This window comes from Lepisosteus oculatus, chromosome 5, assembly GCF_040954835.1.
Source record: "Lepisosteus oculatus isolate fLepOcu1 chromosome 5, fLepOcu1.hap2, whole genome shotgun sequence".
Classification (NCBI taxonomy): Eukaryota; Metazoa; Chordata; class Actinopteri; order Semionotiformes; family Lepisosteidae; genus Lepisosteus; species Lepisosteus oculatus.
The window spans coordinates 14397274-14424042 of record NC_090700.1 but is presented as its reverse complement, the minus strand read 5'-3'; the positions used below and the strand labels follow the sequence as shown (position 1 = coordinate 14424042).

General features: G+C 37.8%; 2 protein-coding genes across 4 annotated transcripts in view; one reads left to right on the top strand and one right to left on the bottom strand.

Annotated features, from left to right (window-relative positions):
* Positions 1-192: 192 nt before the first annotated feature.
* Positions 193-12576, top strand: hsph1 (heat shock 105/110 protein 1). Its single transcript, XM_015339226.2, has 18 exons — positions 193-749; positions 3130-3187; positions 3342-3482; positions 4023-4145; positions 4400-4499; positions 4653-4786; positions 4875-5119; positions 6554-6782; positions 7225-7331; positions 7464-7597; positions 7761-7975; positions 8796-8924; positions 9527-9667; positions 10124-10249; positions 10424-10531; positions 10949-11068; positions 11263-11424; positions 11785-12576. Exons 1-18 carry the CDS (start codon positions 643-645, stop codon positions 11980-11982), a joined length of 2577 nt encoding a protein of 858 aa, XP_015194712.1. The 5' UTR covers positions 193-642; the 3' UTR covers positions 11983-12576.
* A 1862-nt stretch (positions 12577-14438) lies between these two features.
* The window catches only part of wdr95 (WD40 repeat domain 95), a 31798-nt gene continuing 19467 nt past the window's right edge, over positions 14439-26769 (bottom strand). The window contains exons 15-30 of one of the 3 annotated variants that reach the window (XM_015339225.2): positions 26235-26386; positions 25129-25231; positions 24440-24546; positions 24272-24351; positions 23898-23952; positions 23709-23754; positions 21073-21132; positions 20459-20621; positions 18965-19057; positions 18342-18400; positions 17384-17522; positions 16668-16707; positions 16476-16564; positions 15826-16013; positions 15274-15377; positions 14439-14767 (exon numbers count right to left, since the gene is read on the bottom strand). In XM_015339225.2, the coding sequence (XP_015194711.1) occupies positions 14578-14767; positions 15274-15377; positions 15826-16013; positions 16476-16564; positions 16668-16707; positions 17384-17522; positions 18342-18400; positions 18965-19057; positions 20459-20621; positions 21073-21132; positions 23709-23754; positions 23898-23952; positions 24272-24351; positions 24440-24546; positions 25129-25231; positions 26235-26386 (1668 nt within the window). In that variant the 3' untranslated portion in view covers positions 14439-14577. Of the gene's footprint in view, positions 14768-15273; positions 15378-15825; positions 16014-16475; positions 16565-16667; positions 16708-17383; positions 17523-18341; positions 18401-18964; positions 19058-20458; positions 20622-21072; positions 21133-23708; positions 23755-23897; positions 23953-24271; positions 24352-24439; positions 24547-25128; positions 25232-26234; positions 26387-26769 lie in introns of those variants that run through there. The other 2 variants (XM_069190135.1, XM_069190136.1) reach the window with 2 other exon arrangements.

Below are 26769 nucleotides of genomic sequence, written 5' to 3'. Positions count from 1 at the left end.
CCACCAGTGCAAAGGGCTTCTCTTGGCTAGACAGCTTTGATTTACTGTGACCGGTGTCAAATGATTGCATATTATATATATGTTTACAACAAGCCGCTACATGTTCTATTGTAGAAATACTACTCTGCACATTATTGTGAACGGAGGCATATTTGTGCAGGTAAGAAAACGATGTGAGCGCCCACGCAGGAAAGGAGAAACGCATACTGTACTTCCACGGGACCCGACGTTTCATGATCACGCTCCGCCTTGCACTAGCAGGGCGTCCCGTCTCCACAGCAACAACGCAGAAAACCTTGAGCACGCCGGCCTGCTCGCATAGAAAGCTACAGCATTGCCTGGAAAGGTCCAGAAAAAAGGGGGTAGCGGAAGCTTGAAGCGGTTAGCCGTGAGCGAAAGTGAATGTAGTAGTACTAGGCATGGAGAAGTTTCTCGAAAGTTCGCCGGCTGTGAGATATAAATGGTTGGAGGAGAGGTGGGTGGTGATCTGATCTAAAGCTGCAATCGGAGCTGAGAGAAGCAGAGCGCCGGTTCTCCGAGACTCGTAGTGGCAATCGCACATCGGGAGGGCGCATTGGCCGCATTTAGAAGAGGCGGTGTTGGGTGGTTGCTGACTGTGGAGCGGGGAAAAACAATCCGAAGATGTCGGTGGTCGGATTTGATGTTGGATTTCAGAACTGCTACATCGCAGTTGCCAGAGCCGGAGGAATTGAAACTGTAGCGAACGAATTCACCGACAGATGCACGCCGTAAGTTGTTGCTGTTTTTAATAATTAAAGCTCCAATTGTTACCGTTAGTGGAAATGTCAACGACTGATCAGACTCTCTAGCCAACTGGGGTGCTAATTTTTAATGACCTTCGTATTTCATCTTTTTTTTTGCATTGTGTAGAACTGCAGTTATCAATGTATACGGTACCACCTTGCCGAGAACACAATTCCCTATGTTTTTATTACCGGAGGCTTTGAAATGGTGCACTGTACAGATCAGCATTAGACATCGTAACTGCAGACTTGGATTTGCAAGCATAGTATTGGCAAGCGCTGGAAAGTACGAATGCAGATGAAGCCTTTGATTTTTAAATGTGACACGGCTAATATCACACGCGTAACATTAGCTAGGCTGCAACATATACAGTACGTCTATTAGGGAGGAATAACATCCACCACAAAAGATAGGACAGGTGCAGCGCAGTGCTCGTCTTGACACGGAAGCACAGCCAGGAGCTGAAATGTGTACGGTGTAGAAAAATAATTACAATCCCGTTTCATAATCCTCCCGGATGAGGAGGATTTAAACCCCCCAGAAAATGTTTTCTTTTCGCCTCTGTGCCCAGCGTTTCTGTCAAATCCTGTGATGTCACCAGCAAGTGACAGTCATCTGGTAGAGAAAGACGCTATACGTGATTGTTAATATATGCACCTTCTGCACAGACTTCATCGCTTTAACATGTTAAATATTAGGCTAGAATGAAATTTAGTCGATTTATGAGATCGCTAAATATGTTTAATTGATCAGAATTTGGGGAACTGGGTAGTGCTCGCTTTCCCGCGAACCAAATGTGGGCATAAAATAAAAGCAAAAAGGGACGCAGTGCTTTTCGCCTAACAGTGATAATAAGGAGTTTGAAGTCCCATCCATTGATGAAAATGTAGGAAGGCATTTTTCATCTACCCCGGTTTAAATCACGTGGAGGTCTGCTGAGCGGAAGGAATATTCCAGAACCGCGTGGAAGAACCGAGCTGCATCTTGAATTTACGTAACTGAATGGAAACCACAGGCAGGCTCTGTGCTGCTACTGTACCATGTTCTTTTTAAACAAAACGTCCAGGTTTGGGTCTGGGGTAATTCTTGATACAGCTGTTACAGTCGTTTTAGAATACATATCCCATGTTTTGCATTGGGTGCTTGCATTTTTTTTTAATCCGTGAAATGGAAGCCTAGATGGCTTTACCCCCAGAATTTTATGTTTTCAAAAAGCATCTGTCCTGTAATTTGTAGCATAGAAATTAGTACGCGTTCAGGTATTTAAAGTCCTTTTATTGTTCACTTCTTAAAAACGGACATTTTAAAAAATAACCAGTTACAGTATATATTTTAGGAAATCTGTTTCCCTTATCGCTCGATTACCTGCATAATAATTTGTCACATTATGAAATGCCACAGCAAAACCTGTCAAAATATTAGTGGGACTAATACTTTATTTCTGTACGCAATACAGCAACATCTTATTAATCGAATGTACAAGACCAGGCTCCCTGAATCTACTGTATATGGCTTCCTGGTAGCCTGAGACTAGACAGCCCTTCCATGTTTCCTGAATTTCCCCCTGATATTCAGGCAGACCATATCTGACCCTTTAGTGTAGGAGGTGATTTGAGTTTCTGGGCAGTCACAGCTGGTGTCTTGTGATACAGGAAGTGTAACTAATGCCTGGCAGAGGGTATCAAGATGTTTCAGGAAGGACCTCTGCTTGTATGTGCCAGTCATCATCTACCTACAGAGTTTGGTTATTTTTTATTGATTTATAAGATTTTATAGAAGACGTCAACATTGCCTGGAAAGGTCTAGGAAAGGGGGTAGCAGAAGCTCATAGTGGTTATCAGTGGTTCACTCTGACTGAACAACATATTGATGTTAAATTGAGCATCTCAGCCTTGGCCAGATTGAGCACTGGCTATGCACTCAGACTGCTGTCTATAGTCTATTATCTAAACAGCTGTTAGAGGTATGTCTACATTTTTACTCCTGTTTAGCCTTGTGGGCACAGACCCTACACTTTGTTACCTAATAGGTGGGCTTTTTTTAGGATAATACACTAGGAATAATGTGTAAAGGATCGACTAGAAAGTTTAAAAGGTATTGTTTTATTATGAATCACAATGATTTAATCTAAAGGACTAGAATCAAAGTAATTTACACATTATATTCTGGACAAGGATTTAGTTTGAAAGCCAGATCTGTTGGTAAAACTACAGAAAAAATGAAGATAGTAAGCATTGTAAAGAGAGCATGAAATTTCTGAAAACATTTGAGATTTTGCTTACATGCTCTAGGGCTTAAGTAATTTGAATCATTTTAGTTTACATTCTTTCAAATAACATTTAATATGATGTTATTATTTTGCAGAGCTGTTGTGTCATTTGGTTCCAAAAACAGAACAATTGGTAATGCAGCAAAAAATCATGTAAGTATGTTTTTTTTTTATTTCAAGAAAACTAAAAGTGTATATATTGAAGGTGTGCATTTATCGGTCTGTAATATTGTGCTTTGACTCTTGGGTTAAAACAGCACAGTATGTTTTATTTTATTCAAATGATCTGTGTATTATTTTTATCCAGCTCATTACCAATGCAAGGAACACGGTCTTTAACTTCAAGAGGTTACATGGAAGACCATTCCAAGACCCTGTTGTCCAAAGTGAGAAGGCCAACCTGCCCTATGATTTGGTTCCCCTGCAGAATGGCAGTGTTGGGGCAAAGGTAGGATAAACTTAGAATTCATGCTCTGAAATACTTACCAATGAAACAATCCTGTAACACTTGTGAAGTACTCACGCATGTAATTCCCATGGGCTGACTGCCCCTTCATATTAATTTAACAGTCAAAGGTGGCTTAGGAAGAAAGGGACCCTTAAACAGTGTCCTAAAGAATGTTTTCAAAAGTTTGTGTTTTAAAATGTAGCTCACAATTTGCTTTTGGGAAGCAGTTACTTTTAATTTGACCTTTTTCAGAAATGATCTTGTAAATTGGACTGCCTTTAGGCCTTAAATTAAAGACCTTTAGACCTTTATTTTTTTTCCCAAGGCCTGTTTAATGGTTTCTTTCAGGTCTAATGCTGCTTTAGAATTTATGTCCTGTCAGACATACTGTATTGGATAATTACCAAAAAATGCAGAAAATCATGTTATGTTTATGTTGCATAGGTGTTTTCTGCCTCCTGTCTTTGTTTCGTGTGAAGTGCTGGAGAAGATGGATAACTGGCTATCAGATTTGTAGTGACTGAGTTTTTTTGTCTATAGGTGATGTATCTCGATGAAGAGCACCACTTCAGTGTGGGACAAATAATGGCCATGCTCTTGACTAAGATGAAGGAGACAGCTGAGAACAATCTACAGAAGAAAGTCACAGACTGTGTCATCTCTGTAAGTGGCTAGAATCTATTCCCAGCTCCAAAATTTCACAATTTTAGATAAGTAAAGTAAAGCAGAATTAGAACTCCCACAGTCTTGAAACAGTATATGTAATGGATAAATACTAATAAAGCAGTTCTTGTTAAAATGTATTTGTTTTAGTTATGTATTGTAGATATATCATATACATGTGAGAAGAGGGGCATATACTTTAATTTTGAAAACTCACTGACTTTCATCTTCATCTTCATCTTCTATTTTTGAAGGTCCCCACATTCTTCACTGATGCCGAAAGAAGATCTGTCCTGGATGCTTCCCAGATTGCTGGTTTGAATTGCCTGAGGCTGATGAATGACACTACAGCTGGTATGGAAAAGTAGTGAATTTAAGAGGTTACATAGAGTACCTGGTATTAATAGGTGACTGGCAGGAGCTGCTAGTTGGAAGAGTAGCATAAGTAGAATTATATTCATCATGTTGTATGCCAGATTTATAAGTTATTCCTTTTTGTCTCCTTAGTTGCACTGAATTATGGGATATATAAACAGGACCTTCCATCCCCAGAAGAAAAACCCAAGATTGTGGTCTTTGTTGACATGGGTCATTCAGCTTTTCAGGTTTCTGCATGTGCTTTTAACAAGGGCAAGCTTAAGGTATGCTTCATTTTGAATTGCCTGTTTGTACAGTTGCTGTTGTACGCTTTGTCATGTATTCATTTTGTCTTCAAACTCTCACTCCTAGGTGCTAGCTACTGCATTTGATCCTTACCTGGGTGGAAGGAACTTTGATCAGAGGCTGGTGGATTATTTCAGCGTGGAGTTTAAGTCCAAGTATAACCTAGATGTGAAGAGCAGGGTACGAGCCCTACTGCGCCTCCATCAGGAATGTGAGAAGCTCAAGAAACTCATGAGCAGCAATTCCACAGACATTCCCCTCAACATTGAGTGCTTCATGGATGACAAGGATGTTGCTGGAAAAATGAACAGGTATTAGTCTGGGTCTCTAGTCTTAATAAAAAGTGAGTGAATGACCGTAAAATGTTTTCTTTACTTTTAGAACATGAGCTGGTTAGTTTCTTCCTTAACCAACAGTGTATTTGACAGTCCCTGAATTAGTTATTTAAAATCACAGAAGAGATTTTTTAAAATGTTTCTCTATTTCCTTATGCTTAAAAATGGTCAGACTCCCAGTTCTTTGCTAGATAGCATACTATTAGCCGCAGAGCAATCATAATGTACATAAGACATTGTTCAAGGAAGAAATTTTAGTGTAAATGGCAGACTTTCTAGTTACAGTTTAAGCTTTTCAGTTGGTGGCAATATTGTCATTCTGAAATGGTAGGTTTCTTATTTTGATCCAAAGCCACTACCAGGCAGAGTGAATATACCAGTATCCTCAAATAGCTTCAGATAGTATAGCATATCTGGGGGCTAGGGAGTTTAGAAAAACAAAGTAGTTAGATTTTGGATAGTGATTAAATTGTTTTACCCAAACATTGATTATTCACGGCTAAATAAGGGACTAAATAAAGTTATTAGTGTTGATAGAGCTGATTGTTTTGATGTGATTTAATTTATTGATGATCAAGCCTGATGGGGAAAACACAGAACAAAACCAGTATTTCCCATTTATCAAGAGAACAACACCTTCATATTATGGTATGTTTTGAGCCAACACACTTGTCTGGACAGTGCAGACCAACACAGGCTGTCATTAGTAGGCCATGATCTGTAAGACCACAAGTCATAACACCTCACCACGCTCAATGGAGAGATCCAAGTACAACAGTCTGGACAGCAGTGTTTATTCTCTTGCCCAGAACTCCACTTGTATTGCTTGAGGCATCCTGATTGCACAGTGCTGTATTGATCAAGTGCTGGTGTAACACAGCTCAGTGGCACTGAGCAAATTACAGAAGTGATGCAGCCTCCTCAAAACCTATACAGATACAAAGTCTTCTACCACTGGAAAACAACTTTTTTGGTGTAGCAGAGTTTGCTACTGTTTGATCTGAGCCGCGCACGACTATAATCAAATCTCAGTTGGAGCAGAGCCTAGCTCATACTACTTCCACACATGCTTAGTGAGTTGTCACATTCTTGTCTAGGTTCTGTGAGAAGAATGGGACAGAATCGCCCAAGATAGCATCTGCAATCTGGTGCAAAGTGCAGATCAACTGTTTGAATGACTGCTACTGGTGGACACACTCTCTGCTAGCCTGTAACATTCACAGTTGACACCCCCTTGATAAACCATTGTGTTGCCTCTCTTTTCATATGTGGTATATGTGTGTAATATAGAGTGTATGGCATTCCTGAAACTCTGATATTTAATAGGATGGTATTAAACTTAAGGATAGGATTTACTGTAATAGTCTGCATTAAGTACATTACATACTAAACGGTTGTGTTCTTTCACAGGGCTCAGTTTGAGGAGATGTGTGCAGATCTAATAGAGCGGGTAGTGGCTCCACTGAAAGCAGTTGTCGAACAAGCTCAGCTTCAGCTTCAAGACATTAGCTCTGTGGAGATCGTAGGGGGCGCAACTCGCATTCCAGCCGTTAAGGAAAGGATTGTGAAGTTCTTTGGAAAGGATGTCAGCACGACGCTGAATGCTGATGAAGCTGTTGCAAGGGGTTGTGCTTTACAGGTTAGTTATAGGTGCTGCTTGCATGCAAACCTCAAAGGAAAGATTGAGCAGAATTAAAACGTTCTTTTTAAGATCACGATAAAATAACAAATATTGACATGCATCTCCATGCATGGCCTGTACAACTGAACGGTCCATTATCATTATGTGCAATGTCCTTGGATTTGGAAAGATAGGCAGAGCAACTTGTAAAACTTTATCACAGTTAGCATTTCATCAACTAGAAATAGCTACAGCCATCCATGGGGTCTAAAATTTTAAATTGGCATTGGCAGAAAATGAAAGGGCAAATGTGTATGGTTCTGCTGTAACATATAATAAAATGGTATGTTTTGTAAAGCAAAACATCCCATGTTATTATAGTGATATCATGATCTGTAACGTAGTACTTGCAAGTTATTTCACTCTAACCCCTCTGTTATTTTTCTCTCTATTTCCTCAGTGTGCCATTCTTTCACCTGCCTTTAAAGTGAGAGATTTCTCCATCACAGATGCGGTCTCCTTTCCAGTATCACTTTCCTGGAGCACAGAAGTTGATGAGCCCATGGGGTACTGTATTGCTATTTCTTATTATGTACACTTTGTTTTATTGGTGCACTAAAGAAATATACTGAGAATTATATCATATGATATTGTTTTTAAACATCCTGTATTTTTATTTCTATTCTCGTGTTATTTTAGGAACCATGAAGTGTTTTGCAAGAATCATATCTCTCCTTTCTCCAAAGTCATCACTTTCTACAGGAGAGATCCTTTTATGCTGGAAGCCTTTTATACAGACCCAAATACTCTGCCTTACCCTGAAGCCAAGATTGGTAAGAGTCTGTTTGTTTGCAATTGCTTTGCTTGTAATCGTTCAAATGAAACCCTTATTATGTGCATGTCCCATACAAAAGTTACCAGTATTGCTCACTGGTTAAATGACACTCTTTCAATGCATTTTCGCAGCACATGCAATGTGTATTTTTCTCTCGTCAGGTCAGTTTACTGTGCAGAATGTGACCCCACAGGATGATGGGGAGAAGTCCAAGGTGAAAGTGAAGGTGCGAGTGAACGCTCATGGAATTGTCAGCGTCTCTTCTGCATCCATGGTGCAGAAAGTTAAAACTGAGGATGATGATTCCACTTCAATAATGGATGACATGGAAGAGGAGGCCAATTCCCAGGAGAGTACTGTGATTGTAGATGGAGAGGTAAGTATCTATTTTATCATTATTTATATGGAATTTGTACCAGGTCAGACTAGAGTAATATTCAGTAATGTGTGAATGAAACTCTGCTAAACACATTTATTTTACCTTGTTGTGTATTGTTCTCTCTTCCTTACCTGTTTGGATTATATGCTGATTTACACGCAGCAGTCTGTTCAGTGTTTATTGCATTAAAAATTATTGGTGGTTTTATGTTCTGTAGAATGTGGCTGGGGGAAATTTGCCTGCTGTTATTAGCTCCTGACTGCAAGACATTTCTGTATTAAGCGGATAAAAGTGACTAGAGACACCCTGCACTCACACTTTGCATGAAATTACTTTGTGTGACATTTCACAGGAATTAAATTGACTTTAAGCTGACATATGCATATTTCTCATAATGCAATATTTCTCAGCAAAAAATGCATTAAAATGAAATTCAGGATTAAAGCCAAAATAGCTTCCTAACTTGGCTTGGGAGATAAAAGTCTGGCCATATAAACAAAGCTGTGGCACCTCCTGTCCCCCATAAACATAGCAGGGCACAGGGAGTGGTGATGTAATTGGTAGATGATCATTTGGCCAAAGAATTGTGGAAAGGAAAGGCTGCAGACCTATATTTTTTTTCTTTACGTTATTGGGGGGGGGGTGAGTGTTCTCTTCCTCTCAGACATTTGCTGTGAACGTCACCATTGGTGCTTCCAGTCACAATATTTTTCCAGGCATGGTCTTCAATGATGGTCTGATAGATACATGCATCTAGATGATGGAAGTGGTTTGCAAATGAAATGCTATCTGATTCGTCCTGGGGCTTTAATTACAGAACAAGGCACCAGGGAAAAGTGAGGGCGAAACACTGCCCCACATACAGATAGAAAATCACCAAGCACAGTCTCCCCCTTCACCCGATCCTACTGAAGAGGGGAAGCAAAACGATGTTACCCCACAGAAAGTAAGTGATTCTGTATACTTTGCTTGTAAAAACTCTTGCTACTTGTCTCCCGAAGGTTGTCCTTTGACAATGGGGGGGGGAACGGTGAAGGGGGGACTGGTAATAAGGCTACGTTACGTTACTGAATAATGAAATTAAAGTACAGTAGGTAGCTGCGTCAGTATACATAGGCTGCAAAGGAAAAGTAGAGGTTTATTCCATGCTGAAAAGAGAAGAAAAACACAATGTTTTGGCTGTGGAGCCTTCTTCAGGTCTTACAGTCTCATGTACTACTGTCTTACTGAATAATGTTGATTTGCCATTAAAATTCCAATTGATTCAAGTGTTTAAAATTATTTGGAGAAGTAAAAATGTATATCCCTGGTCTAGACATTTGACTGTATTCATAATACAGTACGCAGACACATGTAAATTACTGAAACTTTTATGGTGTACTTGTCCGGACTCCCAACACAGGTTAAACAACAATCAAAATCGTTTACATTAGGTGATTTTGGAAAGTATTCATTGCAAAGTTTGCAACTTACATTGAAGTTTGATTTCTTGCATACAAGGATGCCTGGTGGATGCAGAGGAGACTGATATAAATGTTTTTGTTTTAGGTGAATGGAGAACTTAAAGCACACCAACCACCTGAAGCAAAGAAACCGAAGATAAAGGTAAAAAATGTTGATCTGCCCATTCAGGCTGAGCTAGTGTGGCAGCTGGGTAAAGAGCAGCTCAACGCCTATTTGGAACAGGAGGTAGGTGGTGTCCATTGAGCAGAACTCTTAATCATCTACGAAAAGCAAATGTACTGAGATCACTATTGCTTTTTCTAAATTATTGTCATCATCTAAACATATTGGCAATACGTTCTGGCCTTCTCATCATTAATGTATTACTTTTAAATCCAGTGGTGTTCTGAGTTTCATCTGCATGCTATTATAGATGTGCAACTGTGGCATGAGTGACTGAATTAGACTCTGAGTCAGTAGACTCCTTCTCCACTAAACAAAGAACCCCTTTAAGATGAGTAAGGGAAAACAATATTCTAACATTATAGGTAATAAAAAAGGATAAGCCTTTGCAAATCTTACTTACTATCTCTTTCTGAAATTTCACTGCTTTGGTTATTTTATAATACCGTTGATGGACAAATTGAGAAAGCTGTCTTCATTATATAGCAGTTATATTAATATTCTGTTTTTTAATAACAGGGTAAGATGCAAATACAAGACAAACTGGAGAATGAAAGAAATAATGCCAAAAACGCTGTGGAGGAATATGTGTACTACTTCCGGCACAAACTTGAAGGCCCTTATGAAGTTTTTGTCAGCAAACAAGTAAGTTTTACTTTCTAGATTCAGTGCACCTCCAGCCAGTTAACTTTGATAATGGTGATAAATGGCCTTTAACACAGTATTCCATTAAGCGTTATTAAATAAGGAGGGTGTGGTCTGTTCATTTTCATGAACAATGATCATGGAGCACAAATTGACAGACGTGTGTACTCTCAGGATCGAGAGAAATTCACACAACTGCTAGACCAGACGGAAAACTGGCTGTATGACGAAGGGGAAGACCAGCCCAAGCAAGCCTACCTTGACAAGATGGAGGAGCTGAAGGTACATCATCTTCACATTTGTGAAAGTACTTCACAAAAGTAACAAGTGTTTTCTGACTTGTGGTAAAGTAAGACTTAAGTGGATTGTTTTTAAGCCCTTTTCAGTTTTTTTCATATAATAATAGAAGAGGAAGTAAGTTTTTTTTTGGTGCTCCTTTTGATTTTACCAAAAGTAGAAATAATGATAAATGAATGGCCATGTTTGTTTTGAGATTTTCCTAGTGTTGAGGAAATGTTTAATACAAATTGAAGGTTGCTGCAAACAACAGAAGTAGAAATAAATGCAAATATTCTAATCAACAGTGCATTACTGTCTAAGGGGGATTTTTACAGCTAGCACTGGGTTAAGTAAATGTGATTATGTAACTTCCTATGTTATGGCCCAAACAGCAAGAAAAAACGTATCTTTCCTCTGTAGAAACTAGGCATGCCTGTCCAGGAAAGATACCAAGAAGCTGAAGTTAGGCCCAAGCTGTTTGAAGAGATCACATCCAAAATGCAGGCTTATGTGAAGATAACAGAAGATTACAGGAATGGGGTAAGCACTTTTAAGCATGAAATTTCTGCATTAATGAGAATTAGTTCCATTTCATAAAACAATATCATTAAAATAAAATGTTATACTCATGTTGCAATTAAAGTTGTAGTTTACTGGAATAAATGGGGGGGATGTCCAGAATCACTTCATACTGTAACTCCAATGGGCATGTCCTAAAATTTCCCATTTTTCAGGATGAGAAGTACATTCACATTGATGCGCCTGACATGGAGAAGGTAACAAAATGTGTCCGAGAAACAATGGAGTGGGTGAACAATGTAAAAAATGCCCAGGACCAACTCCAACCAGATCAGGACCCCGTGGTGCGCGTTGCACAGATTAAAGCCAAACTTAAGGTGCGACCCAGGGCATGATTATTCAGTAGGACATATCAACGTCCCAATAACATGCATGTAACTAATAACAGCTTTCTCTTTTCTTATTTTTATTTTTAAATTTAACACTTTTTTTTTCTTAAATCCATAGCATACCAAAGGTAAATTACAGTTCTTGAAGAATCAGTAGGAAATGTCAGAAGGGGTTTTGAGATTTTAATGCTTGTCATTTTCTTTGGTATTTGAGAGGATATAAAGCTTTGGCCTAGCATTTTTCAGGCTGGAATGCCCCATTCAATCTGTATGATGCTGGCGGGGTGTTTGTGAGGTTGTGTAATCAGGGGGACCAAAAGTTGACTGGATGTATTCTGTTGTTCTTAGGAGCTATATATTACCTGCGAACCTGTTGTCTCAAAGCCTAAGCCCAGAGTAGAGTCTCCTGTAGAGGACAACGGACAAATAGAAGAAAATGCCAGTATCAAGAAGACAGAAGCTAAAACCATGGAGGAGCATGTCATCACTCCTGAGGAAATCTCTCAAAATGGTATAAATGGCACTACGAACATGGACCTCAATTAGATGGGTTTTTTTTTTTAAACATGGATGGAAAAACTCTTGCATTTTGTAATAGGCCCCTATTATGAATGAACTAAGTTGTATTGGATTCAGAGTTGGTCACTGCTATAGATGTGTCCAGTGTGCTTCATACAAGCAAAATCTGAATTCTTTCTGCTATATTATAAAATGTCTTCTTGCATTGTTTAAATCTGACATCACAGTCCTCATTGGTGTTGCGTTTAATTCCACATTAATTTTGCAAACAGTTAATTTTTGTAAAATACGTAACTTGGTTTCTGACTGCACATGTATGTAGTTATTCAATGTTGGAAGCTTTTTGTTTTGTATTTAAAACATGACAATATAGCATTGAATATACTGATTCGATAATGAAGTTTAATGTTTGGAAATATTGCTGACTTCAAGAGCTGAATGAAAATCCTGCTTATTTTTGCACATTTAAAATTCCTGTGGAATTGTTACATACTGTGCAGCATGAAGAAAGTAGTGTATCCAAACAAAATGTACTAAGATGCAGTAAAGTGGCTAATGGTGGCATGTTTAAAAGTCTTCAGTTGTTCACATAATTTTGAAATAAAGAATTGTTCAATATAACACTGATGTACTGCTTTTTTTAAAGTATTTTGTCCGTTATATATCTCATTTCCCTCATAGCATCTACTCAATTTTTAAATTATACTTAGTGAAGAAACATTTTTATATACATAAGAGGAAGTTAATTTATATTTTGAAATGCGTGTACTGTTAATTTTGTGTAATTTAAAGGCTTATGAAATGTACAGGTACAGTGCCTTGCGTAAGTATTCGGCCCCCTTGAACTTTTCAACCTTTTGCCACATTTCAGGCTTCAAACATAAAGATATAAATTTTTTATTTTATGTGAAGAATCACCAACAAGTGGGACACAATTGTGAAGTGGAACGAAATCTATTGGATTTTTGAAACTTTTTTAACTAATAAAAAAATGAAAAGTGGGGCGTGCAAAATTATTCGGCCCCTTTACTTTCAGTGCAGCAAACTCACTCCAGAAGTTCAGCGAGGATCTCTGAATGATCCAATGTTGTCCTAAATGACTGATGGTGATAAATAGAATCCACCTGTGTGTAATCAAGTCTCTGTATAAATGCACCTGCTCTGTGATAGTCTCAAGGTTCTGTTGAAAGCGCAGAGAGCATCATGAAGACCAAGGAACACACCAGGCAGCTCCGTAATACTGTTGTGGAGAAGTTTAAAGCCGGATTTGGATACAAAAAGATTTCCCAAGCTTCAAACATCCCAAGGAGCACTGTGCAAGCGATCATCTTGAAATGGAAGGAGTATCAGACCACTGCAAATCTACCAAGACCTGGCCGTCCCTCTAAACTTTCAGCTCAGACAAGGAGAAGACTGATCAGAGATGCAGCCAAGAGGCCCATGATCACTCTGGATGAACTGCAGAGAACTACAGCTGAGGTGGGAGAGTCTGTCCATAGGACAACAATCAGTCTTACACTGCACAAATCTGGCCTTTATGGAAGAGTGGCAAGAAGAAAGGCATTTCTCAAAGATATCCATAAAAAGTCTCATCTAAAGTTTGCCACAAGCCACCTGGGAGACACCCCAAACATGTGGAAGAAGGTGCTCTGGTCAGATGAAACCAAAATCGAACTTTTTGGCCACAATGCAAAACGATATGTTTGGCGTAAAAGCAACACAGCTCATCACCCTCAACACACCATCCCCACTGTCAAACATGGTGGTGGCAGCATCATGGTTTGGGCCTGCTTTTCTTCAGCAGGGACAGGGAAGATGGTTAAAATTGAGGGGAAGATGGATGCAGCCAAATACAGGACCATTCTGAATGAAAACCTGTTGGAGTCTGCAAAAGACCTGAAACTGGGACGGAGATTTATCTTCCAACAAGACAATGATCCCAAACATACAGCAAAATCTACAAAGGAATGGTTCACAAATAAACGTATCCAGGTGTTTGAATGGCCAAGTCAAAGTCCAGACCTGAATCCAATCGAGAATCTGTGGAAAGAGCTGAAAACTGCTGTTCACAAATGCTCTCCATCCAACCTCACTGAGCTTGAGCTGTTTTGCAAGGAAGAATGGGCAAGAATTTCAGTCTCTCGATGTCTAACGGATAGAGACATACCCCAAGCGACTTGCAGCTGTAATCGCAGCAAAAGGTGGCTCTACAAAGTATTAACGCAAGGGGGCCGAATAATTTTGCACGCCCCACTTTTCATTTTTTTATTAGTTAAAAAAGTTTCAAAAATCCAATAGATTTCGTTCCACTTCACAATTGTGTCCCACTTGTTGGTGATTCTTCACATAAAATAAAAAATGTATATCTTTATGTTTGAAGCCTGAAATGTGGCAAAAGGTTGAAAAGTTCAAGGGGGCCGAATACTTTCGCAAGGCACTGTATATACAATACATGGATAAACATAAAACAACTGAATTCAAGCTTCCTTTAAACACATTCATTTTATTGTAATAAGACATTCTCAGTTTAAGTTTTTTTTTCTCAACAAAACTGTACAAAAAAGTTTTTTAAAAAAAGTAACTGCCAGCACCTGATGATCACCTGTTAATCTGGATTCCTCTTCACTGTGAGTCGACATACTCATCTTCTGAGTATTTTGATAAGAAGGGGTCAATTCCAGCAGCAGAAAGATCAGGCTTCTCGCAGGTAGTGGGGGCATCAAGTATTTCAAAGTATTTTAATGTGTGATAGGCCTTCGGACCCCCGTGGTTGGGGGGTTTGTTGGCATGCTTAAAAATAGCATGACGGAGTCTGAAATGCAGAAGATGCTAGGTACAGTATGTTTTATCTGGATAAAGTTCACAGAGCATTGTCCAGTGTAAACTCTCTACTTGCTGTTATGAACAACCAATAAAAACAGATAAGCCACTCACTTGGCATTTAAATTTTTGGTTGTATTTGGGATTGTCTGTTTTCTGTTTTTAATTTATGAAACCCTTAATATATAAAGCCTTCCAAATACTAAGTATCTGAGTCTTACTAATGTGCGCCATCCACTATTCTTTTATTAATTTGTGATTAGAATTAATAAGGAAACAGTTGTCACCCAGTACTCAATGCTTATTGTACTTTAGACTTGTAGTTGCTGTTTAGGGTATTTGTATAATGAATGAGGATGCTTCAAATATATATGAATGATGCAGCCATGTACTGGCATTAGAAGGCATTCTGATCTTAGAAAAATGAAATGGTCTTGTTGCTGTGATAGCACTTCAAAACTGCTGTAGTAAAATAAATTCCACTTTATTGAATTTTACCTTTTCCCATGTTCTTGAGGATAACTGGTTTTGTTGATTTCTTCTTCAATGTCTTTGTCACTGAAGGTCAGAGGCAGGAATTTGTGCTTGAAATGTGGTTCTGACTGAAATTAAATTTGAAACCATTATTTTAGTCAGGTCCATATTTGAAACTCAATGAAGTCAAACTTCAAACATACTGTCTTGTAAAGCTCTATAGTATTCATAGTAAATTATTTGTTTAGTAAATCAAGAACAAAACATCCCATTTGCCAGAAATACGTATTTTGTTTGAGAAAACTCCTATAGGATAGTTATAGATAGATAAGACTTTATTGATCCTGAAGGATATGGATAATCTTGTTGTTTGTTAATGAGAAGCAAATCTACAGATTCTTAATACTATACTCTCCCATATACTGTATCTATAGAAGAAGTAATGTAGTCATGTTTCTTTTCGTTCTCAGGTGCCAAAATCCATACCTTTATGAAAAGAGTTATATTCTGGAGAATACTGCCTATCATTCTAGCACAACACAAAATGGCTTGTCAAGTAAACTTTTAAAAAGAAACCTTTTTAGTTTCCTCTTCATTCTCTTCTCTTTGGCCTGAGTTAAGAACCTCCAAGACACTGCTCTCTCCTTCTAGAATCCGATGAGCAGGCATGCTGAAGGGATCCACTAGAATTTCATAAGGGATCATAGGATGTTTCCAAGAGGCTGCTGTATGGATACTCCAAGCCTCAGGTTGTCCAAATGTTCCTTTAAAGGAAAAAAAAAAGAAAAAAAATTCTTAGCCTTATACCTTATCTGCTTGGCACACACTCTTAATAATGCTCTATGTTAAAACTAAATAATAAAAAGCAGGAAATTTGCCATTTGTGTTTACAAATGGGTGCCCAGTTCTTAAAGATAACTGCATTCAGCACTGAACAGATAGATATTTTTAGAGCTCTCAAGTGCTTCAGATTATTATAAGGAGGAAAGGAGAATGCATCTCCATGTATGAGCATGCACTTGGTATGAGTTCCTTGTGTTGTTTTTTGTTTCTTCTTCAATACTGGGCTAGCACAGTAATTCTTATTTTGATCTAAGAACATAAGATCATAGGGAAGGTTAATTCACCACAGCCAGTGGGTTGTTAATGTTGCTCATTATTATCAATGATAAAAATGATGACCTTCTTCAAGGTATTTTCTAGACAGGATGCTTTGGGCATTTTACCTATGAACTCTCCATGAATGCTCCACAGTCGCACTGTACAGTCTGTAGCTGAGGTGAGCAGCACTTCATCTTCATCTACAATCACTAAACTGAATAAAGAAAGAGTAGCTAGCAGACTAGGACAAATAGTACTAATAACCCCCACTATTTCAAATTAATGAATACAAATACATTATTAAAAGTTATACCTACCTAGTGACACTGCTGATGTGTGCACGCCAGTAGTTTGCAGCTTAACAAACAAGAAAGGTGATTTGAGTGAGGATGGATTTGTGTTAGAATTCTGTGCCTTCAAAAGTAATCTGATTATCACGTGGTGAATTTGCCTCACAACTGCATTTGATATTGAAACCCAAACAAGAATGATTGCAGCCAGTAATCATGATCATATAAAGACCAAAAAACATTTCTCCAAAAATACAGTTGCAGGTGTTTGAAGACCCCGTGGAATACTGTGTTGAAGACTAAAGACAGATTGGTCTGCCTTTTTGGGAAATTTTTCACAGTTTCTGTGAAGTGTGAAACATATGCCTGACAAGGTATTCAATCTCCTTGGACTTTGTACTCAGGCCTATATTTCAATTGGGAAATGCAAATGTCCCAGAAACATCAGGAACAGAAATTAAATTTATGAACTGGATTGAGGAATTTTAAATTTAGGAAACTAAGGACTAGACTAGAACAGCTACCACAATTCTATATTCGGTTTCTTCTTACTTCTCCTCAGTACTACTGGTGAGACTTGATAATTGTATTGAGCTGTGACATATTTTGAAAAGGTCAGCTTTGCAAATGCCAGCAACTATCAAATCCTTAAATTGCACAAAGGTCACAGCATGATGTCTGCACTTAAACAGTTTACTGTGGGAAATATAAATAAATCTGTATGATGATTGAGCAAGTCTTACTTTTAGGTGCTTCTTGTTCAGGCGTAAGAGCATAGTCCTTGGTATCGTACACATAGATGTAGCCAGATAGATCAGCAACATAAAGAAGAGTTTCCTCTGCATTCACTGCCATTTTAGTGATCAGGCACTTCATTCTGGACTGAAATATGACACATCATTAAAAAATATTTTGTTAGATCTTCCATTATTCATTACTAACTGCAAGACATATTCCATACTTTAAATGTACTACAGTAAAATGCTTTAATTCTTTCACATTTGGAATACGTTAAGGTCACTTATTTACTGTACAGTATGTTTATTAATGATTTGATACAGTTTTTGTTCTAATTGCATTAGAGATCAATGAGATAGTCCGTGGAGTATCATTCATACTCAATTTGCCTTCTCCTAGCTGAACATTCTCTTACGCTATCTGAATCACAAGCAAGCCTGTGAAACTACTTTCTGAGTCTGCTATTTATTAGTCCAAAGAGCTTCAGTAAGACCTTGGTTTAAGGAGGTTTACAAAAAAGAATTGAGCTTAACCAGTATTTGGTGAGATCCACCACTCTTGGAGTCAAGGGCTTAGAGAAATATACTGTATGTACATACTGTAGCTTTAATTCTGTCATGGGAATTCTTAGCAGCTATCAATTTGTTCTGATGTTTAATTATGTTTTTATTTGGAGAAATAAATTGTTGTTACTCCAAAAAGAAAATTAAATGCCATTCAAGCAGAAAACCCAGCATTCACACTACTGAGCTAAATTAAATGTTTTCAGACAGACGTTCTAAAATGTTTCTCTCACTGAAGATAGTATGCAGATCATCAAAATGCTGCTCTTGCTGTCTTTATCCAATTTATGGCTATGTTTATAGTGCTATATCACAAACCAAACACTAAAACTTGTTTCGCAATGATTGATAAAAGTGTTCCATAACACACTCCTAAATCATCTCACACATCAATGCTCACCGCTTCAAATGTAGCAAAAAGATTTCCACCATGGACCAGACTCCAGAAATTAACATAACCTGTTTAGTAAAAAATAATACCTTTAATACCTAGTATTGGAATTAACTTAACATCCCTAGACTATTCAACAGAAAGAGCTAATCTTTTGACAGAGATTTCAGTGAGGCTTTCTAATCTTTCTAATATAAGTATAGATTCCATACAGCACTGCACCAAAATTACATTACTCAATGAAAACAGGAGAAAACAGTATGAATATAAACAATAATGGAAAACTGTCTGGCAGTACAAAATTCAGTTCAGCTACTATTCTTCACTATGGTTTTAGAGTCAATCATCTCAAGCCAATGTATGTACTCATAACAGATTCTTCAAAGCTGTACTAGTACTCTGAATTACAGTACAATCCTCTAACATTGCATGAGTGAACACTGTGGAGTACATTCAATGTAAAAGAAAAGGTAATTCATTTAGACCTTGGTTCATTCAATGTTGAATTGAAAATTTGTTTATAAAGATACTCTATTGATTGTCACTGGGATGTAACAGGACATTAAATGAACCTCTTTTGTCCAATATGGGTCCATATTGTTTGCTTGTTTTTAACAGAAACTGTGACTAACCTTGGGGACCACTTGAAACCAGGCAAGCAGCAGACTCATTGTTCCGAATCCGTGTCTTCAGGAATGTTACACTTGAAACACTTTTATCGATACCTATTAAATACCAAGATAAAACCCTTCATTTCTGTATCAAAATGAATTACATAAAGAGGATGCTTACAGGTTTTAAAGGGATCTTTGTCTGAGAAATGCTTAGTTTTACCACAGCATAACAGAATTTCAACGAGCAGAAAAATAATCTTTGATCTACGATATCAGCTCAAAATTAAAGGGAAATCAGAAGATTTTGAAATACCTTGTTCCAGCTGAGTTTAAAACAGACTATTGAGAAAAAATGTTTGAAATGAATAACTTTAACTTAAAAAGGAATGAGAAGTATTGCTGAGGCTATAAATGAGAGGATCTGTTATATTTTCTCACCATGTAGCATTTTGAAGCATTTTCTCCAAACATCTTTTATTACCCCAAGATACAGGAAAATAATACTGAGCAAAAGCAGAGGCAATGTTCAGTTGTTTTGAATAAAATATGGTAAAAGGCACTGCTCAAAAAGGACCTGTGCATTTATACAGTTACTTCTGCCTTTTTTAAGAAATTAACGTTTTGCAGTCTTCTGGCAACAGCATTTGCTTAAATGGACCAGATGGCATCCCTTCATTTATTTATAACTATTTTCTTCAAGTCCTAAATTGTAACTCCCAAAGGCTATACATAACACAATTTTTTTAAGAAACCACAAACTCTGTAAAATTAAAAATTTAGCTTCGGAAAGTTATCTATTACATTTTTGTTGTTTCTTTTTTAATGTTTCTTGGTTCTTTTTACTGTAGCAGTAATTTAGTAGCTATTGTAGCTATTTAGTAGCTGGAAGAGGTATTAGTGGGGCCAGCATGGGGTGCTCACCCTGCGGTCCATGTGGGTCCTAATGCCCCAGTATAGTGATGGGGACACTATACTGTAAACAGGAGCCGTCCTACGGATGAGACGTAAAACCGAGGTCCTGACTCTCTGAGGTCATTAAAAATTCCAGGGCGTTTCTCGTAAAGATTAGGGGTGTAACCCCGGCGTCCTGGCCAAATTTCCCATTGGCCCTTACCAATCATGGCCTCCTAATAATCCCCATCTATGAATTGGCTTCATCACTCTGCTCTCTTCCCTACTGATAGCTGATGTGTGGTGAGCGTTCTGGTGCACTATGGCTGCCGTCGCATCATCCAGGTGGATGCTGCACATTGGTGGTGGTGGAGGGGAGTCCCCATTACCTGTAAAGCGCTTTGAGTGGAGTGTCCAGAAAAGCGCTATATAAATGTAAGCTATTATTATTATTATTATTATTATTATTGTTGTCATAATGATCTTATGCAACGTTGACAAAAAAATGTCATATACCAGTTCATTTTTGGGAAAAAGCAATGCTTTTCTTGTGTTTGGACAATAATGGTCAATTAACCAGAAACAGACTTCAGATTTCTAGTTTCTGGAATAAAGGCACACCTTTGGCATCGGTGCACTCTGGGGGCACAGGGGTGACCAAACGGGAGTGTATATGTCCTGAGACCATGTTCCACACAACGATTTCTCCATCGTAACCGGAGGTAGCCAGGAGAGATGGAGGACACTGAGCAATGCACAGGATGTCCTCCTTATGTCCACTCCTCTAGGGAAGAGAGAAATGTTCTGAATTAGATAAGCAGAAATGCAGTTCACAGAAGCTAATATATAGACAAATTATGTACTATCAGTTTTTTTGTTAAAGAAAATCCATTAATCTATCATTTTAGTGGTACCAATAAGTTTGCTTACTGTTTTCATAACATTATATTTACAATGGTTTTAACAAGACATCTGGCCTACAAATGCCTATTGGAACCCCTATTCACAGTAACCAAACTATTGTTCGGAGCCTTCTTAGGATGAGAGGGTGTGGGAGATAACACATTCAGACAAGTATCTGTTGTGTATTTGTTTATGAACTGCTCTGTATAGCAGTTCATGATGGAACACATATCCAAACCAAACACATTACTGCAAATGCGTTAAGGAGCATCTGCTTATTTTGCATCTTCCAGCCCCCCTCTCCTCGGAAACAGCACAGTCACAGTATTCACCAGATCATCCTGCCAGTACGGCTGGGGGTTTTGGATGTGATGAACATCATCATTGGAGTCCTGTTAAAAACAACAACATCAAAAAACCTTGAAGTACCTTAAACCAATGGTTACTAGAGAGAGATTTTCTGGTGCTTTCATTTCCATTCATGACAATGAAGCTGAAAATCAGCAGTAATTGCCATCACTAGTGATGATTATTCATGTTGTAAACTATGACAAACAACTAACCACAGTCCTGTCTCCTAGGTCTCACATCATAACGTGAATCCCTAGAGTACGACTGTTTAATTGCAGTCTCTCTTCATTTGGGATATAACTTAAAAGGGTTTTCTATTTTTTTAATGAACTTAGAATCACCAGGTATTTTTCTATTATTATATACAGTCCCTGTCCAATTTGGAATAACCAATTGTGTATTTATGACTTGGCTCCCAAAGACCTGTATGCACACAAGAAAAAAAGGACAGCCTGGCTCCTTCAGCCCACCCATTCATCAAGCCATTCCTCTTTTCCACATACTACAGACTCCACAGCAACCTGCAGGAGGACAGTTGAAATTTGGAGAAGAGTCGTAACCTCCCCTGACATCACCGCCCCTCTAGCCTGTAGCCTGGGAGGTCACAGAGGCCTCTGTTTTTCTGGGAGCCAAGAAATCTGTGATCAGTTAATTCCAACCTTATTCTTCATGTTTTGAATGAAGTGCTTCAGACTTGGAATCTTTACTTTTTCATAAACACATATTCAAAATATATGCAGGGTCTACGGTGACAATTTAAAACTAACCATATGGGAACCGAAATCTCTTGTGGGAATAAAACCAAAGACTGGATGGCCCTCAACAATTAGTCTGTTTGGCCCCCAACTATTAGACTGTGTGGTCCTCAATAATTAGACTGTGTGGCCCTCAATGATTTGACTGGATGGCCCTCAACAATTAGATTGTGTGGTGCTAAACAATTAGACTGTGTGGCCCTCCAATCTTGTCTTGGGACTTGTGAAATCTGAGGCCAGTCTGCGTCCTCCAGGCTTTATTCTCTCTGTTGTGTAACTGAAAACAATTCAGAGGGAGGCTTTCTTACTTCAAAACTTTCCATAGTTTCCAAAGATAACTGATGTTAATGTGAAATACATCTCCTTAGTCCTTAGTCTGAGAGGAGGGTCAGCAATGAGAAAAAGTGGATTTGAAAGGCTGCACCTTACATACACGATGGAAAGAGACTAGGAGATGTTTATTGGCACTCACAATATGAACAAGAATGTGGCTTTTTTAAAATCTTTACAAAAAATCCTGAACATAAAACCCCAAGCAGACTAAGCTCTGTAATTGACACTATTTAGAGGACTAAGACAATAATGAAATCCTTCCCAGAGCTCTTTAATGTCACACAGAACATAAGGAAATGATGATATGGAGATAAGAGATTTGGTAACCAGGGTAACTACCAAGAAAACTGACTTCAGAGCTTCTTTGTGAGGGTGGACGGCATGCCAAGTAAATCTAAAGGCTTTTTTTTATTATTTTACTCTCCAGTTTTCCTGTCTAATCTTCTCATACTATTCTAATATACAGTGGTTTTTCCTTATCTCTTTGATTTCACAACCATGTACTGAGGGGAGATTACTTAATTTCCTGTTCAGCAGCAAAACGCTATCAGGGAAAGAACACAGATAAGATAATAAGATGTAATCATCAGAAGAAACTATTTAAACCGGCAAAAATTATTAATAACCTGATGATGAATAGTGTAAATAGAATTATTATCCTCAGGCAAGCTATCTCTCTTCTGTACTTCAGGGTTACCTTACAAAAATGTCCTTAAATTGAAATAAATGTCAGATATAAACTACTTTTTCTGTCTTAGGGTAATAAAAACATTTAACAATTATATATTTACTTTGAATTTACCTGTTGTTTTTTAAATTATTTTTGAAATCCTTGTTTCTGAATTCCAAAAAGAAAATGTTGGTTAAATCCTTTTTCTAATATTGCTCGAAAAGAAGTAATACTAATCAGTCATTTGATGTGTAGCAGGTTTATTGCTGTAAAATGCTGGCCATTCTGTTTCTGGGGTAAATGTTGAAGTGAAACTGAACAAACTCACACAAGCGTGCCTTACCGGGGATATTGTGTTGAAGTCTTAAAAAATACCACAGATGCTGAATATTGAATAATGCATTTCAGTTGCATCTGGTTGTACAACACTTTACTACAATTTACTAGATTACACAATTGTGTTAAGTGAACTGAAAGTACAAAACTCCCCCTAGGTGAGACACTGTTCCATCACAGGTTAACCTCCTAGCAATGCTGGTATCTACTTTATATACTGTATATATTGCACTGGGGTGGACTGGATCAATAGAAATAGAGTATGGATAAAAAATATAACAACAATGTTCACTTTAAGGTTAATTCTTAACTAGGTATGAGAGTATAAATGGAATGTTTTTCACCCAGTATTTTTTACCCAGCAAAGTTTTCAGCCCCTCAAAGATTCACCCCTCAAGGTGAATGTTACATGGAGCACTGCATGAACTCATTTCCCCTACCAATTCCACCTAAAAAAACAAAAAACATTTGTGTTTATGCCCTTTTCTTATTTTGCCTTTTTTTTCCTCTCGAATACACTTACAAAGTACATGTCAATTCTTCGATCCCAGCCCACAGCCATGACATAGCTGCAAAAAAGTAAAAGAACAACTTAAATATATTTCAATATATCTTTTTCAGTTGAAACCTCATTTAATCAACACACACATTGCTTTCACAGTGACAAACACACAGTCGAAAAAGGATGAAGAAATTTGAATATGTAACTCACTTGCTTCTGTTCACTTTAACATAAGTGCAATCACAGACTTCATCGCTCTTGCCCTCTGGGAAAAATAAACACAGATGAAAAATTACTGAGTGGAAGACTGAAAGGCTTTTATGTCCTGGAAAGTGGTTTCAATGAGTCTTGAAGGGGATCTTAAGAAACTAATTGATAGAACTGTCGCAATGATCTATAGCAAGTCTCTGTAGACACCTACAAGCCATCTAAATGTTATTTTTGTAACAAATACTGCAATGCACTCTAAATATTTCATCTGTAATATTTTATACATATAGTTTAATCCTTAATGGTCTCTAGAAGATCACGTCTTGATGTCTTTGACAATAACTTAAAATAAAATACCAAATATTGCGTCATACCTTTTTTTAAAATCTTTAAACAGTGACCATTATTGAAGTTCCAGATCTTTAGACATCCATCTCTTCCTCCAGTTACAAGCCTTTGAGATAATTAAGCATGATGTCATTATGTACTTACTTAATTTGCATACCAGATACAAATCATTTCTCCAGGTCCTGCAAACTAACCTTCTGCCACTGATGTCAAAGGTCATGCATGTGATAGCAGAGTGGCCATGGGCATCACCAAACTCAAAGACTTGACCTCCTGTATCAAAGTCCCAGACTTTGACAACCTAAAAGGGATACATCAATCAGTTTCAAACCAGGAGAAACTCAGTGAAGCGAATACCAGAAAAAGGGATTCTGATCTAAAATTTGACACTGGAGTCCTTATTAGGATAAAAATAATATAATTGTAATTATTCTAAAAAACAAGGCCAAGAAATTTATCAACTGGAATGGCAAAAATAGAAAACATACTGGAACTCAGTCACAATATAGTTTGCTTTATCTTACTCTACCCTTCCTCCACCACATCACACTACTCCCAAAAGCACGTTGATCTCTTCAAAAATGCGAATAAACACCAAATGAAAAACAGAACTATTAAAAACAGTAAAATATTTATGAAAAATAAGCAGAGAAATTCTAAACATAAACAGCAAAAAGGGAGTGAGATTTGTTATTTTAAGGAAACTGCTTGGTTGAGTACAGTGTGATGGTCTATTATTGCTTTAACCTGGAAAAGTCCGTAGGGTATTTTGTATTTTTTATTCATGTTTTAAATACCAGAGGTTAGTTTGGCATAACAGGATTAGACTCGTACTACATGTGCATTTGCTGATAAGTGGTTTGACTCAATTGTTTCCACTCACAGATCCTTCAGTACAGCTGACCACCTGTCTAAACTCTTTACTGTAACCACAGCAAAGGACAGGCTCTTTATGGGATACTGTCAGATGGCCCTGAGGCTGGGATCTATAAATGAAAAAAAAAGAAAAGTAAGATATGGATCTGTGAGATCCTTACATTTATCCAACCATTTTCTAACCATTTCACGGAGGAGCTGGAGCCTCAGCAAACAATGGGTGCAAGGCAGGATACACCTTGGAGAGGACGCCAGTCCATCACAGGGCACATAGAGACACAAACATACACACATCAGAGCCAATTTCTTTGAATTAACCCTAGTTAACCTATTAGTGCGTCTTTGGACTCTGTGAGGAAACCCAAGCAACCCAAGCAAACAAAGGGAGAACATAAAAACTCCACACAGATACCACCCCAGGTCAAGAGTTGAAACGAGGGCCCCAGAGCTCCAAGATAGCAATGCTAACCACTGCAGTACTGTGCTCTCTCCACCCCCTGCAACAATAATCAGATCTTGAATTTAATCTGAATTTATTTTGATTTTCTTGGTTTCAGGTGCTTTCCAGTAAAGGTAATTCAATTCATTAACTTTCATATTTAGTGTTTCTCTAAACAAAAAAAAAAGACCTTTCTAATATTGGAGAGAACAGAGACTTCACGTCTCTCTGCACTGCCCTGGCCCCTCCTAAATCCAGAACACTCACAATTCCTGTCAGTATTCCCACTGAATTTCAAACTTGACAACATTTTAGCCAGTGCTAAATCATTCTACTCCAAGTAGAATATGACCTCTTTAGAGATATACATCTTAGTCAAATCACTTTATGGGGTGATCTAATAGCATAAACGATATTATATTTGTATAATATTTGTATAGAATTATATCATAAAATAACATAAATAAGAAGTATGGATTTGGTCTGTGAACTCCTTGAAGCCGCTGATTTTCGACTGTGGTTCATGCTATACCTACTATAATGTCATTCCAAAAACAATGACAGCTGCGTTTTTCATCGTTACTCATGGTATGTTGTAGTATGCCTGCTGCAGTACAACAGTTAATTGAATACGCTGAAGAAAGCAGGACTCAAAAGGAAAGACAAGAACTCACTTTGTCCTCAAAGGGAGAAAAGCAATGGAGTCAGTGGTCACATAGAGAGCTTTCACAGTGGGGCAGAAAAGACAAGCTGAAACCTCTCCTTGGATTCTGCTGGCCTTGGGGTTAGCTGTAAACAGGCAGGACTGGTCCCGAATATCCCATATCTGAAATCATTACCGTTAAATATAAACAAATTTGTCTATGGTGCCAGAAAATACACTGTTAAATTAATTCTTGACCTAACATTAATTAGGCATTTTTACCATTCAAAAGTTAATAGAGTAACAACAGACTAAACATATATGTTCTAGGAAGGACAAAGAGAGAGTCACTGAACGAAACCCTAATGTATTTTAACCACTCATGACTACATATGAGTAATACATTCTATTTGATGTTAAATATATTAAAAACTTATCAAGCTTCTTAATGTTTTAGTAAATTCTGCATTCTGCATTGAACCAAGTATTGAAGAGATTGTGCCTTTTCATAAATAAATAGTGGGGGACAGATTTATAATTCTCAGGAGTTCAGAACAAGTGGACTG

Excerpts from the sequence above, each read along its gene's own strand:
- hsph1 (XM_015339226.2), top strand. The coding sequence starts at position 643 with ATGTCGGTGGTCGGATTTGATGTTGGATTTCAGAACTGCTACATCGCA. Across the intron at positions 7,332-7,463 it reads GAAGTTGATGAGCCCATGGG|GAACCATGAAGTGTTTTGCA; the intron begins GTACTGTATTGC and ends GTGTTATTTTAG. Across the intron at positions 11,069-11,262 it reads CAGAAGATTACAGGAATGGG|GATGAGAAGTACATTCACAT; the intron begins GTAAGCACTTTT and ends CCCATTTTTCAG.